The 16,675-nt window shown below is 39.2% G+C and overlaps 2 protein-coding genes and 1 long non-coding RNA gene across 6 annotated transcripts in view; 2 read left to right on the plus strand and 1 right to left on the minus strand.

The window, feature by feature from the left end:
• Positions 1–2,279, plus strand: part of cica (capicua transcriptional repressor a) — a 41,439-nt gene extending 39,160 nt beyond the window's left edge. For all 4 annotated transcript variants that reach the window (XM_028035755.1, XM_028035758.1, XM_028035757.1 and 1 more), the window contains exons 21-22: positions 571–696; positions 855–2,279. In XM_028035755.1, the coding sequence (XP_027891556.1) occupies positions 571–696; positions 855–1,096 (368 nt within the window). In that variant the 3' untranslated portion in view covers positions 1,097–2,279. The remainder of the gene's footprint in view (positions 1–570; positions 697–854) is intronic.
• Positions 651–932, minus strand: LOC114155721 (uncharacterized). The gene is made up of 2 exons (XR_003597809.1): positions 822–932; positions 651–714 (listed from the first exon to the last, which is right to left on the minus strand). It is a non-coding gene; the product is annotated as an uncharacterized LOC114155721 (long non-coding RNA).
• A 3,720-nt stretch (positions 2,280–5,999) lies between the features above and the next one.
• On the plus strand, positions 6,000–15,438 carry gsk3aa (glycogen synthase kinase 3 alpha a). Its single transcript, XM_028035337.1, has 11 exons — positions 6,000–6,343; positions 7,574–7,659; positions 8,382–8,483; positions 8,574–8,657; positions 9,271–9,381; positions 9,453–9,583; positions 9,657–9,861; positions 10,151–10,246; positions 10,460–10,646; positions 10,727–10,804; positions 11,951–15,438. The coding sequence occupies exons 1-11, from the start codon at positions 6,169–6,171 to the stop codon at positions 12,010–12,012; spliced, it is 1,317 nt and encodes a 438-aa protein (XP_027891138.1). The 5' UTR covers positions 6,000–6,168; the 3' UTR covers positions 12,013–15,438.
• The last annotated feature ends 1,237 nt before the right edge of the window (positions 15,439–16,675 follow it).

Here is a 16,675-nt window from a genome sequence, read left to right on the forward strand (position 1 = left end):
AAGTAACTTTTAAGCAAGATATAGCAGTTTGTTTTAAGTCAGTAATTTCTTAATATTAATGAAAAAGTAGTAGTATCACTAGCAGATTATTTCACTAACAACAACACATTTTTCCCATATGAAGTAATCTGCCAATAAAACTAGACATTTTTCATCAATATTAAGGGTTTATTTACTTAAAACAAGCTCCTACATCTTGCTGAAAAGTTACTTCCACATTATTTTTTGTTATTCCAAGTGTACTAACATATTTGCAATATGGAAACTAGACAGAAACTATTGGTAAATGTTTTTATTTTTGCAGTGGAACCTTCAGAGACACATAAAGACAGTTACAAAGTCAGACTTCTACTATATGTATTTAAATTGACGATGGTTTTTGGAAATGTCTTTTACTTGTTTTATAACTGGTGACTGTGTTGTGTTTTTATATTGTAAACCACTTTGAACTGCCTTGTTTCTTAAATATGTTATGAATGAGCTTGGTAATACTTAGTAAGATTGTATTTTATCTTTTTGCAGTGAGATGATGTATGAACCGTTTTGTGAGGTTGCTTTTTGTTCCAACAGGTCCAGAAGGCGACGTCCCCCTGGGAGACCCGGACAGGGTTCCGTACTCGTCTCTGCGGAGGACACTGGACCAACGTCGCGCGCTGGTCATGCAGCTTTTTCAAGAACACGGCTTCTTTCCTTCAGGTAGATCCAGTCTCTGTCCTGATGAAAACAATTAAAGCGAAGTTTAGTTTTATTTTGAACTGTTGTGTTGCTGAAATGTCCTATACAAATAAACTTACCGTAATTGATTAATTGATTGATCGAACATTGTCCTCCTCTTCTCTGTCTCGTCTCTGCAGCTCAGGCCACGGCTTCCTTCCAGGCACGCTACCCGGACACATTCCCCACCAAGTTGTGTCTGCAGTTGAAGATCCGCGAGGTTCGTCAGAAGATTATGCAGACAGCGACGCCGGGGACCCTCGAGTCGTCCGACGCTGGGCCCGCCCTGTCCCACGGCCAATCAGCGCGGGACGATGGCGGGGCGGAGTTTCAGGGAGAAAAAGGCCAAAACTTGGAGGAACCGAAAAACAAAGGATCGTAAAAAAAACAAACAACAAAACGGAGGAGATCAGGAATCAGGAAAATAATTTCACTGAAAGATGAAGAGAGAAGGGTGTGTGGCACTGATTTCCACTAGACCTGGGCAAAAATAAGACTCCTCAAGACTAGCTTTGATTGTCTAATCTTAACATGTGGGAACCACAGCAAGTGCTTCTTGAATTTCCTTTCATCCTGAATGTTGCCCAGGTCTGCGCTCAGCACATTGCAGTAGTTTGGGACTCAAACTCTGCGGTACACACTCTCTATCTCTCTGGTACACACACACACACACACACACACACACACACACACACACAAACCAAATCAGACTGTTACGCTTGGTTGTTGCCGCAACCAAAGACACGACACACAAAGGCACTATGTCACTTACCTTACCGTGCAGATGCAGTTTGTTGTTGCCAGCCAGCCAGCCAGCCACCCCTCAGATGCCATCGACCTGACCTTTGACCTCCTCAGCACCATGGTCGGGCTGCAAACACAACCCCAACGACCTCCACTGATAACTCACAGCCCCTCGATGCTGCAGGACAGACAGCGCACACACACACACGAAGATAATCAACCCGGGTCGGAGTAAGCCATCGGCCCGCACCGTTTCACGTGATTGTAGAGAGTCGGAGACGCAGAATCGGGACATAGTGACCAATCTTTGCACCTTCAGTTGTTGCCATTACGACGGACGGAGCCGGATATCTGAGTCTGTATGAGATTATGTAAAGATTTGGAGGCATAAACTCCGGAAAAGCAGGATCTTAACCAAACTTCTCAGAAATGACGTTGCTTTTCTTCTTGTTACCGTTGCCGTGGAAATAACCAGTTTTACCGTGGCCTGTTTTTTCTCTCTGTCTCTCTCGTGGCTCTTATTGTGTTTCTTCTCCAGCATAAAAACTTTTTAAAAAGAAGAAGAGAAAGAAAGAAAGCGGGAAACTGGACGAAGAAAGGGATAAAATCCGTCTGCACCCTCCCTTCCCCACCCAGGCTCAGAAACAGGGCCGGGCGGGGTTTGGTTTGTGGTTTTGTAAAGAAAAACAAAAAAAAATCGTCGAAATCAGGTGTTTGCACAATTTGTGCGGCCTCTTGCTGTCGAGGGGGGTCGCCACAAGTTCAATCAGGAAAGTATTGTTTTTAAGAGATTGTTTTAGTAAAAATAACCTCGTTCCGTATGTTTTCCCAACATATCTTTCCCTCCCCCATTCAAAGATTTGTTAGAAAGTGCCCTTAAGCACTGGTCCCGGGTCAAGCGCTATGTAGCTCAGGATGGTTCTGGTTAGGGTTCAGTTCAGGGAAAGCAGATCCTAGACCAGCCCTGGAGGGCAAAACCTGGAGCCCTCCCACCCTTTCTCCTTTTCCCTCTCTTCCTCTCGTCTCGACACTTTATCCTTTCCCATCAAATGGTGCAATAGGACATTTATTTTTTTTGGAAATAGGTTTTTATTTTGGGCGGGGAGGGGCAAGGCTTTGTGCCATAGATATTCAATTGAAAGCAGCACTGCAAAAACACAAAATCTTACCAAGTATTTTTGGTCTAGCGCAGGGTGGGCAATCCTGGTCCTCTAGGGCCGGTGTCCTGCAACTCTTAGACGTCTCCCTGGTCCAACACACTTGAAACCAACAGCTGAATCACCTCCTAAATCAGGAGTCTCAAACTCCAGTCCTCGAGGGCCGCAGTCCTGCAACTTTTAGATGAGCCTCTTCTGCACCACACCTGAATAGAATAATTAGGTCATTAGCAAGGCTGGGAGAACTGATCTACACAAGGAAGAGGTAATTAAGCCATTTCATTCCAGTGTTTTGTACCTGTGGCACATCTAAAAACTGTAGGACTGTGGCCCTCGAGGCCTGGAGTTTGAGACCCCTGTCCTAAATACAGTCAAGTTCTCCAGAGTCCTGCTAATGACCTCATTATTTGACCCAGGTGTGTTGAAGTAGAGATGCATCTAAAAGTTGCAGGAGACAGGCCCTCGAGGCCTGGAGTTACCCAACCCTGGAGCGTCTAGTGCAAATATCTTAGTACACTTGAAATAAGAGAAAGTAACTTATAAATGACTTTTTAGCAAGATATCGGAGCTTGTTTTAACTGCAAAAACACAAAATATGACAGTATTTTCATTCTAGATTCCAGTACAAGCATCTTAGCATACATTATTTTTCTATTCTTCCTGCAAAATGAAAGTTTATTTATACACCATATTTCAGAAATAAGGCAGTGCACCTTAGAAACTTAACACAGCAACCAATTATGAAACATTCATTATTGAATATACTTGACAGAAGACTGACTTCGTAACTGTCTTTCTGTGTCTCTGAAGGTTCCACTGAAAAAACACAGAAATCCTAAAAATATTTTTTGTCTAGTTTCTATTGCAAATATCTTAGTGCACTTAAAATAACTTCCAAATAACTTGGAAGTTACTTTTCAGCAAGTTAAAGGAGCTTGTTTTATGTCATTAATTTCTCAATATTGATGAAAACATTATCGTCCCGTTGGCATATTATTTCACCTATTTAGGGAAAAATGTCTTGTAAGTAAGCTTGTACTTTTTCGTCAATATTGAGAAATTTATCACTTAAAACAAGCTGATGTATCCTGCTGAAAAGTTACATATAAGTTAGCTTTATCTTATTTCAGTTGGACTAGAAACTACTCTTACTTTGTAAGATTTTGTATTTTTACAGTGAAGTCAATAATTCCTTAATATTGATTTTAAAAAATGTACTAAACATTTTAACTTATAATATGGGAAAAACATTTTGTTTAACTTAAAACTAACACTTTTTCAATCCAAATTCAAAAATATTTTATTGATCCCAAAGGAAAATTAAATATTAATTCAGAAGTCTTCGGAGTTATTGTAGATGGTGATGGCTGTGGGCAGGAAGGATCTCCCGTAGTGGTCTGTGTTGCAGTGAATTTGAAGAAGCCTCTGACTGAAGCCTTTTTTGGGGTTGGGTTGCTGATAATTTTCTTGATTTTATATAAAATCCTTCTCCAAAGGTTTATCAATATCAATGAATTATTGACGTAAAATAACTTCTAAATCTTGCTAAAATGTTACTTATTTTAATTTTCTCTTATTCCAAGCACATTCAAGATATTTGCACTAGAAACTAGACCACAAATACGTTGTAATATTTTGTGTTTTTGCAGTGCAGTCTGAGAGGAACGAGCTGTTGTAATGAACTATGGTTTAAAAAAAAACAGCAAAAAAACAAAAAAGAATCACAAATATTGTCATTGTTGAAGAGATAGAGAGCTCAACTTACTAAAAGTCAACGACAATTATTTGAATAGCACTTTTTTGGCTCTTTGCTTCTTTGGTGAGGAGCGGAGCGGGGGTAGTTCTTATTATGGGTATCTCTTTTATTTCTCTGTATACATATGGATGTGTGACAAAGTATATATAAATATATTACAGGTATTTCCATATTTGTGCATCCATGTCTGTGTTTTGGGGGATGTGTATGTTTTTGCACATGCAGGCAGGTCTCCTTTCACCTCTCAGCAACATCATCGTCAGCATATTTTTCTGTATTCCTACTCAAGAGACGGTATTTTTATAGTCACCATGACTATTTTCTCAGCCATCTAGACTGTTAATAAACTCAGCTGATTCAGGAGACATATATAAATATATATATAAAACACATATGCAGGAGACTCATTTTAGTACATATATGAATAAACACACACAGGTTAATAGTAGGCTATCAGCTTACGTCACTATGGGGGTTCTTTAGGGCTGTTAAGTGTCGATCTGCGTGCATGTGCGATCACATGCGCTCTTGCACACACCCACACAGACACGCATGCACTCACACACATGTATGCGTGTACACTGTATGATTGTGCTTCTAAAATAAACCTATCCTTACTTTGGAGAAGGAATTTGTAGGATGAGCGATGTGAGTGTTATCTCATAAGCAGGCATGTTGACCATGTGCAATATTTCTAAATGACAACAAAAAGAAACTAAATATTAAAGATCTAACACAATGCCTTGTGTTGTTGAGTTTTTATTTGTAGTTTGCATCTCTTTCTACATTTAAAATGTGTTTAAACCAGGCAACCTTCTAGATAAATATTTAAAAGAACCAGGTATAATTTTTTAATGTAAATGCAAAATTTTTTATTTTTGTGCACTAGATTTCCACAAAGAATGGCATTTAAAGTACCAGTAATGATTTATTATTTATTTTCTTTAGTCATTCTTTAACCTTTTCATACACATGTGAAAGAAGAAAACCAAAAAGCAATGGCAAAAGAAAAAACTGGACAGAACTAAGAGAAATAAACAATATTTAAATTCTTGTTGAGTCTGTAGACAAACTTGTAAAAGACAATAATCATGCCAAACTGTATTGTATTTTAGTAAATTATTTTTATACTTTCTTATAATTTGAAAAGTGAAAAATTATGAATGTGCTTTTAGATGCTCTTTGAAAATGACAACAAATTTCCTAAAGTAGATATTTGTCTAAATTTATAAGTTGACTTAAAAAAAAATCATGTGACATTTGTGGTTCTAAATGAGTTCTATCTGGCTCCCTTGAGGGCAAAATGGCTGAAAAGAATCCTATAAATATAAAACAGCATAGATTCCTAATATAATTTTTAATTTCCAAGTTCTTTCCAGAAAAATTCTAAAATTTATCTCAACATTTCTGAGATTTGTGGTGGAAATTTACTCATTTTTTCCATTTGCAGTGGCCTCAAAGTATGGGTGTATGATCTAAGAGCAGGTTTACTGCTTAAATTGGGATATTTGGGAGTTGTAAATGTGAATTATTTTGTTTGATATTTAATATTTTGTTTGATAATAAATGTTAAAATTGTTAAGGGTTCCAAGCAGTCTCCGCAGCCTCATACTCCATTTCCCAGGTGGCATTGCGGGAGCTCAGTTTCTAGGTGTCTAGCAACAGCTTTCAGCCCAGACAGCTGGCGGCGGCAACTGGAAGGCTATTTTATAACATTATTCGCTGCTGCTTGTTCATATTTATTAGTCACTAAGCTGAAAACAGTGGGGAAAATAACTCTGACCTCTGCTCAGAGATATGAGCGGCAGCGGGCGGCCCAGGACCAGCTCGTTTGCTGAGCCGCCAGGTGTTCCAGGAGCCCTTGCAGCCTCCGCCGGATCAGCCGCTGCCGTGGGGAGCAGCACAGGAAAGTCCGGGGTCCCGCAGGCCTCCGGCAGCAGCTCGTCGGGATGCTCGAACCTTAAGCTTTCCAGTAAGTTATTTATACCTATTAGTTCTTAGCTTAAACTTTTATCCCTTGCATATATTACAGTAGCAATTTTAATGTTGAAAAATAACTAGATACAGAGAGTCATTTTCTCTCTGTGTAACGAAGAGCTAGCATGCTAACAAGATTGCTAACAAGTTCGTTAGCACGGCAGGTTTTTAAGGGTTTTTTCCCCAGTTGGAATAGTTACTATGCTAACGAACTTATTAGCATGCTAGCTAGCCTGGCTGTATTAGCCACTTGTTTTGTTAGTTCCCGGTCCGGATATCACCTCCTCCCTCCGCTGTGACTCCAGTTCAGAAGATCATTAATACGCCAGGCTATCAGGTGATCATCTGAATTTAAAATATAAAACCATGTCTGGCGGGGCTCGGGTTAATTTTACTGGGGTCAGATGGGAGTGAGAACATGAATTAGTCGGTGGTTCTTTGTGGCAAAGCCAGGCTCGGATAACTTGGATGCAGCATCGACTGGGCTCTTTTGTTGGTGTTCGTGTGAGAGGAGCATCAGCTGTCGGTCTGGCTCGCCTGGGGTTGGGTCAGGGCGGACCGATGCTCACCCACCAAGGTCACCTGTGGGGCGAAGACTCGGCAGCAGGTGGCCGACGCCTGGAGGATGCAAGTGATGCAGGTCCAGCTTCAAAACACCGATGCCTTCTGGGATATCAATGAGTTTGTTTCCTTACTCAGAAACTAATATGAAACGCATCAAATCCATTTTAAATGTTGTATCTCATGTCATCACAGTACATTCAAAGAGTCTTTGTGGTAGCAGTCAGTCTTGCAATGAATCTGAAGTAGCTTCTGACTGAAGAAGTCTCATGACTGTCCTGACATGTTAAGAATTCAATATTTGGGCAGAAAAGACGATATAAAATATTTCCTCTGTAAATTAGTTAAATAGATGTCGGACTTTTCCTTTGAAGCTGGATTGTGTGACAGAATAATCCCTTTAAATGCTGGCTGGCATCACTGAACGCAGCTCTTCAGAATAAAGACAATGTTGGCCTATTTTTGCGGCTTCCCAGGTTAATTAGTCACACAGCCATGAATATGAACTCTGCCATTCTGTGTATTAAAATCCATTAACTTAAATATTCCTCCAGGCAGCAGAGAGAAGGTCCAGCGATTTAACACCACAATGATCTTATTTTTAACATCATTTTAGACTTTATCCCTAGATGGTTGATTAAACCTGTTGTTGCTTGTTGCCTAGGAGACATTGGGAAGGTGACGACGGTTGTAGCAACGCCGGGTCAGGGTCCAGATCGCCCACAGGAAGTCTCCTACACCGACATCAAGGTGGCTGTTTGCTCTGCTCTCTTTCGCTCTTTAATCACGGCCAAATGTTCCAGGTCACTGAAATGTTGGACTGCAAATAATGCCAAAGACTTTTAATGATTTATTTAGCTGCAAATAGAAAAACTTTTCCATCCAGATGTGTTTCTTGGGTGGTAAATAAGCAAATAAGACTTTAATTTGTGACTTGGAGCTTTACATTAAACATTTTCAGATTATTTCTCCCATGAAGTCGAACGTGTAATTTCTGATGGGAGTTTGCAGAAGATACAGCATTATTGTATGGAGAACAAATCATGACAAAATTGGCAATAAATGTAGAAATAAATAAATGGCTTGATGAATATGTACCAAATATTGCATCCAAAGATAAAAGAAATAAGACGCTTATTTGTTTTTTAAGTGAAAAATTATCACTATTATTGATTTTTCCATTTTATTTCCTATTTTCAGAATTGATTTAAATCAATACTGATCTCATTATTTTCTTTTTGGTTCAGTCCTCTATATTGTTGGTAAAAGATCAGGAATCTGAGTTTCTTCTGCTAAAAATGGATAAATAACATCATGTTTGTCAAATCGAGTCGACTCACTGAAACTAAAACTGGACGTGAAGCTGTTGGTCAGGTTTTCTGTTGCTTTGATAGATTCCAGAATAGAGCTCAGAAACCAGTAGCTCCCATCAGCCTTTACTGGTCTGACTGGTGTTCTGTAAATCCCGGCAGGTTATTGGGAATGGATCATTTGGCGTCGTGTACCAGGCCCGGCTCATCGACAGCCAGGAGATGGTGGCCATTAAGAAAGTTCTGCAGGATAAGAGGTTTAAGGTGAAGCTTTGGTCTGGACTTTATTTTAATCTGTTGGGTCTTTTATTTTGAAAAACTTCTCAATTTGTTTTTCTTGCTTTTTATTTTCAGAACCGGGAGTTACAGATCATGAGGAAGCTGGATCACTGCAACATCGTCCGTCTGCGATATTTCTTCTACTCCAGCGGCGAGAAGGTGTGGCTCCTCCTCTGGTTTGGGGAAAATGTCCATCCGTCTTTTCAGTTTCCAGTCTTTTTGTCTATCTCTTTTTCTTTCTGTCTTTCATTTTTTCATCTTTGTCTTGTCTTTCTGTCGGTCTTCTGTCTTTTCATGTTTTTTCTTCCTTCTTTCTTGGTTCTTTCTTTCTTTTCCTCTTATTTTCTTTTTGTCTTCCCGTTTTTCTTTCCATGTTTCTGTCTGTCTTTCAATCTGTCTCCTCGTACTTTCTTCTGATATTATATTTTCCTTTCTTTCTGTTTTTATTTCTTTTTCCTTCTTTCGATTTTCTCTTTTCATCTTTCTGTCTGTTTTTTTGTCCTTTCTTTTTGTCTTCTAGTTTCTCATCTTTTTGTTTTTCTTTCTGTTTTAAAAATGCCTTTGATACAGTAAACATGTAGAAACTGGACCTTGCTCCTCTGTGGTTCAGTAGTTTTTTGCTATAAACCGAAGCCATGATGGATTCCTGTAAACATGTTTTCATTCTCATGTTTTAAGATTCTCTTAATGTTTTTGTAATATTTAGCTTCAAACAATCTTTCCTGGCAGCTTGTTTTGTTTTTAACCCCTAAATCTTCTCTATCCGTGACAGAAAGACGAGGTTTACCTCAACCTGGTGCTGGATTTTGTCCCTGAGACGGTCTACCGGGTTGCCCGGCACTTCAACAAAACCAAGAGCATCATTCCCATCATTTATGTGAAGGTAAAAACGTCGTCAGATATCAGAAGTTTTATTTTTCCTCCTGATGTGACCTGCTGTCTTTCCCTGCTCAGGTCTACATGTACCAGCTGTTTCGCAGCCTGGCCTACATCCATTCGCAGGGCGTTTGCCATCGAGACATCAAGCCACAGAACCTCCTGGTCGACCCGGAAACCGCCGTCCTCAAGCTGTGCGACTTCGGCAGGTGAGTGGCGTGCGATGGCGGTTCCTGTTTAAGTGTTTCTGCCATTTTGATGGTTTTCTGTCCTTGCCCTCAGTGCCAAACAGCTGATTCGCGGCGAGCCCAACGTGTCATACATCTGCTCGCGGTACTACCGCGCCCCGGAGCTCATCTTCGGCGCCACCGACTACACGGCGAACATCGACATCTGGTCAGCCGGCTGCGTGCTGGCGGAGCTGCTGCTGGGTCAGCCCATATTCCCCGGGGACAGCGGCGTCGACCAGCTGGTGGAGATCATCAAGGTGAGGCTGACCTCTGACCTTTGATTTGCGCATGTATGGAGTCACACTGCTGCCCAAAAACCCAGAGGAGCTTTTTGGTTTACCGCTTGCTGTGATGCGTTCATGTTCCTGCAGATAAATGGAAAACTGAGCTTTTCTTTCATCAGTCCTTTTTTCCATTATTTCTTCGTGGTTCTTGGCAGGAATGTGACTCCATATTACTTCATTCTTTCAAGAATTCATGCTGACTTTGATTTTAAGCCTCTTACATAATTAATATTTTAATTATTTTTGTTGGATTGGTTTTTAGGTGCTGGGAACGCCAACGAGGGAACAGATACGAGAGATGAACCCAAACTACACAGAGTTCAAGTTCCCACAGATCAAAGCTCATCCATGGACCAAGGTGAGAAAACACTAAAAACAATTTTTTAATTTTTGGTTAGAACATGTTTGTTTTCAGTGGGTATCTTTTCAGTTTCCAGTCTTTTTGTCTTTCTCTTTTTCTTTCTGTCAAAGTAAATTTTTACTTTGAATTTGGAATAAAATGCCACCCTTCAGCTCTTTGGCGCCCTCTTTAGGTGGAACCACCTGATTGCATAATTTTTTTCCTCTTCAGGTGTTTAAACCCCGTACCTCTCCGGAGGCCATCACCCTCTGCTCCCGGCTGCTGGAGTACACGCCAGCGTCGCGGCTCTCCCCGTTGGAGGCCTGCGCCCACGCCTTCTTTGACGAGCTGCGCCAGCCGAACGCGCGGCTGCCCAGCGGACGTGAGCTGCCCCTGCTCTTCAACTTCAGCACCACAGGTCAGAGCCGCGTTCATCCTCACCGCTATCCTCAGTTTCTGCATCTTAAGGAGGAATCTGGTGTTTGCTTTTATGTGCAGAGCTCTCGATCCAGCCTCAGCTGAACTCGATCCTCATCCCTCCTCACGCTCGCTCGCATACGGCTGCTTCTGTCCACGGTGGGAAACCCCTTTTGTCATTTAACCATCATCCTGTCGTATCATAGAAATACCCACGACTCCTCTGAAATCACAACTGATTTGGATTTTATGTGATGGGCAAACATGAGGCTAAAATAAAGTGTAAAGAATGGAGTTTTCAAAAACTTGCAAATTAAAATCTGAAAAGTGTGGCATGCATTTCTTATCACTCCCCCCTGAGTCACAACAACGTCTTTACCTGCTGATATTTCATCCCATTCCTCAGTAAGTCAGATTGGATGGAGAGTGTTTGTTTTCAAATCTTTCCACAGATTCTTAGTTGAATTTATGTAGACCTGAACTTTGACTAGGCCATTCTAATTTAAAAATAGCCCATATTTATTTACATTGATCAACCTTCACCAACATCTGTGTCCCTATTAAAGGACAGAGATGTCCTTTAACAAGACATCTCTGTCCTGTTAAAAAAAACTAAACCAAAAGTATTTTTGGTTTAGTTTCTGGTGGAAATTACATGGTGCCCTTTAAAAAAAGATGGGAAACAATTTCTTCCAAATATAAGAGTTTGTTTTAGATCAATAATTCCTTAATATTGGTTAAAAATGCTCTAGTTCCACTAATTGATTTTTACTTGTAACAAAACATTTTTACCATGCTATAAGCTAACATGGCCATGCCACCAGAGGAGTTTCGAGTTGAACATATGGACACACAAAAAATTATTTTTTAAATCTAAAATGCCAAATGCTTATATTTTTGTTGACATGTTTTGGTTTCGACCTAATTACAGCTCTGAGTGTGTTGTTCTTTCAGCAAACTGCCTTTTCTTGAGTTTGTGTTCTCCAGTTAACAATTAATCAGTTACTAAATGAATTGACAGTTATTTCAATTAATCGATTCATCACGATTAATCATTTCAGCCACAAAGGAGAGTGAAAAGAAACACTGATTTCAAACCACAATTTCAGTTGAATTTGATTGGTAGGGATGGGTTGCCGAGGTAACAGGTAATGTTGAAATCAATTCTAAAAAGTACGAATGGGAGTAAATGTGGCCTTTTTGTGTTTATTAGCGAGACGATATGCATGTTGTTGCTGGTTTTGGACACAAGATGGCAGCATTGCAACAAGATTGGTTAAAACGTTCCACTGTCTGTTTCCTCAGATGGTCCCGGTTCAGATTCATCTCACCACAGTTTGCTTCCTGGACCCGTGAACAGCATGTGAAGGGCAAACCAACGTCTACCTGCAGGCCTCTCTTTCTCAGACACACACACACACACACACACACCCACACACACACACACACACACACACACACACACACACACACACAAGCTCTCTCTCTGCTGCTTTCTGTCCTCTCTATAATCTGTCTCTGTACAGCAAATCTGTTAAGACTGTTAACTCTTTAGCTGCCGGGATGGAAACGGCAGGAGGTTGTTGTAGACACACACACACACTCACACACACACACCTGGTGTGGTGGAATGAGGAGGTTCGATAGTCGGGGCTGGTCCTCTGAAAAGAACGTTTTTAATCCACGTTTTGTTTTTATTTATTTACCATGTGGTCAAACGTTGATATTATTTTTAAAATCAGGATCATTTTTTATTCTTACGTGTTTTTAAAACCGCGATGTTTGGAAAATCCAACCCAGAGTTTTGGTGTAAATTAAAACCTCCAAACTAGGATCAGGTTGGCAGGCGGCAGCAGCAGCCACAGAGATCCATTTTAGTCGTGTTTCTTACCTCTTACTTTTGATTTTAGTTTTAATTTAGGATGAAGTGAATTTGTTGAAAAGTTAGTATTTACATGCAGTTGAGATTTTTGTGTGGTTCGCCGAACAACGGAGAAACACCAGACCATTGTTCAATCTGAAACCGCTTTGCAAAATGACGTCCAGCGACGCCTTTGGCTGTTTCTGACTAATTTTGTCTTTAAACGCATCGGATTTGTCTTGATTCAGAGTGACACCCGATTTTTGTGCCGTTAAAACATCTGTCTGAGCGTGCAAAGACCAAACAGCCTGTGTTTTTTATTTGATTTTTTTTCTGAAAATGGAGTAAGATGTAGAAATTAGATGGTCTGAATATGAACCCTGCTGAATGCCGCTCCACATCTCAGGTTGTTTCAATGCCAGAAGAAAGACAGGACTGGTCTGTTGGAGACTTTGCTTTAAAATGACAGATTAACAATGGAGTTTTACATTAATTTAGCCTTAAACTATATGGAAAACAAGGGAGGAGTAGGGCCTCGCTAAGAAAATAAAAAATAAAACAAGAATAAATTCAAAAATACTTTATTGATCCCAGAGGGAAATTAAATAAGTCATAATATTACGATTTTATTCTTGTATGACTTTATTCTCACACAAGTTTATTTTCGTAATATCATAAATTTATTCATATTATGAATTTATTTTCATTTTGACTTTATCTTGTATTTTTTTTTTGAGTATGACCCTAATACTCTGTCGTCAAATAAAAGTTAAAATTGAGCTAACTCCTGCCAGTGTGAAAACCTAAACACCGGATGTTTTTATTATCAGGTAGCTTCTGTTGGCGAGTTTAACAACTTTACAACACAAAAATACTTATTAACGTTAAAATTTTCAAGCACTTCTGATTGGAAACGACTGGCCATTCTTGCATTGCTTCGGTGTGGAGTGCGCAGCGTAGTTTCTTAGTTCTGTTTCTCTGCTGTGGCAGATCATTAGTGCCCTCCTGTGGTTGAACGTGGTAGCTGCATGTCACTGCCCAACCTACTGGATGAAAGATTAACTTTGCGGTTTCTGTAGAAACCTGAGACGTTTAAAGTCGTCCACCGTTCTCATTCTGAGCCTCCAAAATGTTTATATCTTTACGTCTATTATCAGTTCAGGGTTTTTATTTGCATTTTTTTGGTTCATTTGCTTTTAAAAACGAGCTGCAGCCCCTCAAAATCGAGCAGCTTTACGATTGCGATTTTACTGCGTATCTGACAGAAGAAATAAAAGCTTTTAGAGAGAAAAATAAATGTAGAAATCCAGCGAATGTAAATCCTTGTGTTTGTGTCTGAGATTCTTACTGCGGTCCGAACTGTACGGTACCGGTGTTAGTCAGCAGAGCAGAACACGTGAAAGTTTGTAGTGTAGCGTGTTTGAACCATACGGGCCGCCTGGTGTTTCGCGTCGCTGCCAGCCGGTTTCTAACCGGCAACCTCTGGGTCTGATGAGGTCACTGCCGCCCACATCCTGCTTCCTTCCCTGCCCAGCGTTCACTCCGCGCCACCCTTCGTCCCTGCAGGGGGCGCCACCGTTCACGCTCGGAGCTGTCCAGATTACTGCGGCAATGAAAAAGCGTGAAATGAAAACGGATAAAATAAATAAAACCCCTGCAGGGAGGAAATCAGGCGTGTAGCGCCAATTTTTCTCCCACAGAAGCCATTTATTTCCTTATTGCACATGTAAATATCACTGATTTTATTTCTTTTTATTATAGACAGTTGGTTATACTTGACCTCCCTCATTCTGTCAACGTCTTAGTTTGTAAATAGTTTTTTTTGCTTTTGTTTTTTTCTCCACGATTCAAAATGTAAAAACTGCAAATAAGCATAAAACAACCACTCATCATGTTTGCAGATGATGTTTTTCTCTCTTTCTGTCGTTTTGTAAAAACTGTGAAGAATCTCGGCTTTTCTCCTTCTACCAGTCCGATCCAGGTTTGGTCCGGTCCTGTCTGGTTCTGATCCAAAATATTGTCTTCCTCTAACCAAAAGAGACTGTACTCAGTTTGGATCTAAAAAGTCAGATTTATAAAAATTGTTTTCTTTTTAAATTTTTAAAAACTGCGTCCTTTTAAAAAAAATTATTTTCCAAACATTTGAGGAATTTTCCTTTTTTTTTCTTTTCTTTTTTTTTTTATCTCCAAAACGATGAAATTTGTATTTTTGGGTTTTTATTTAAATGTTCTGGACATCATGAAAGAACACAGCGCGGAAAAAGAAATCCAAGTTGAATTATTCTAGATAAGAAGGAAGATTCTTCTTCCACATTTTGTTGAAAATTTCCCTAAATAATCGAAGTGATGATGTTTTGATATCTGAACTGAACCTGTTTTAAGAATCATGAGTCCATTTTAAAGTCCATTTTAAAGCGATGATCTCAGGACAATAAAATAAAGAAAATTATTTATTATAAAAAGGTTTAGGATTTCCAAATATTATTCCCTTTCTTACTTTCTAAGTCAGTAAAATCAGATTAAGAGTAAATCAAACAGGCATTTTCTTCATGTGTTGCCTTAATTATGATGGTAACTTGTCGCGTTTGTAGATCAAAAATAAATACGTAATACTACGGCTTTACTAGAAAAATCTTAAGTTGTGCATCAACAAAGGGAGATTTTCTCTGACATAAAGTCATAAATATTGAATTTAAAAATACAAGTTTTTAAAATAATATGAATTCAAAAATTGAACAGTTTGAATTGCCAACAGTTAAGATCTGGATATTTTCCACTTCAGTCTTAAAGCATTTTTTGCATTGTTTTTAATCAGAAAGCTCAGAAAATTCATGTAAAAATAAGACTTTATAATGTCAGGGAATATCTTAGTTAAAATATAGGAATTTATGCCTTCAATTGCAAAAAAGAAAAATCCTTGGATCGGAGAAAATCAAAAATTTTGTTTCTTACAAGTGTAATTAATGTCAAAAATGTTATATTTTTCGTAGCGATTTGCCACATTTTTGTTCTTTTATTTAAAATAACCCTTTTTTTTAAAGGTTTTATTGGCTCTAGTGGCTTTTATTTGATAGTTAATTGGAAAGTAGGTAATGAGAGAAGGGGGAAGACATGCAGCAAAGGTCGTCAGGAATCGAACCTGCGACAGCCGCATCGAGGATTAAGGCCTCCTTATGTGGGTTGTTATTAACCCCTGCGCCATCACAGCACATCCCATTTAAAATAACCTTGATAATCTGTCATTCCTTTGACACACTGATGACTTTATTTACATATGAAGTTAATTACATATTTCAAAATGGACCAAAAATTGACAGGAATATAAAGATGCAGGTCTGCATCGAGGTGCAACAGTTTCTTTACATTTCTGTGCCCAAAGTTATGCTATTATATTACTTGGTTACTTATTTATACAGTTTGATGTAAACTTTTAAAATTCTTTATTTTGTTAGAATTATGCGTTCTTGCAGAAGGAACTTTATGTATGTCGGATTTTCAGGCTGAATTTCAAAACATTTTCACTCAGAATTCTCACCATTAACAGTTTCCAGCCTGTAGGTGGCGCCGTTCAGACAGGAAGTGGTTAGTTAGTGATATTTTGGACCAGAACCATGCGCCGTCTCAGACTGCAATATTAAAATACTGCACAGTATTTTACAGAAATGTTTCACATTACCTCAAATCTTTTATTAATCTGACGTGTTGCTCGTTGTTTTTTCTTTTTCCTGTGATAAGCTGTTGATGTTGGTTCTGACCCGGGGGACTGTTCAAGTGGTGAAGGCTGAAGGAGAGAAAAACACAAAGCTGTCCGTCTCTGTTATCTGTGTGTACGATATCGACTCATTTGCTGTAATAAAGTGGTGAAACTGTGTTTAAAATGTCCGTCTGAATCATTTCAAAGTTCTAAATTGCAAATTTTTTGAATTTATATGGATTTGATATTTAAAACATGGATTTTCTCATGGAGAATTTAAACTTTTGGACCCATTCTTGTCTGCTTCCATTTCTCTGCCTGTTTTCTTCTTGAAGTTTTTTTTTTAGAGTTTCCTGACAGCATATACAGTGTTTCCTTTTCTGAACCTTTTGATTTCAGACTACATCTTGAATCATTGGACAAAAATGTAATTTAAATTTTTCTGATCTTAGAGTTCTTCATCAGAAACTCTAGA

This window comes from Xiphophorus couchianus, chromosome 13 (genome assembly GCF_001444195.1).
Source record: "Xiphophorus couchianus chromosome 13, X_couchianus-1.0, whole genome shotgun sequence".
NCBI classification, from domain to species: Eukaryota; Metazoa; Chordata; class Actinopteri; order Cyprinodontiformes; family Poeciliidae; genus Xiphophorus; species Xiphophorus couchianus.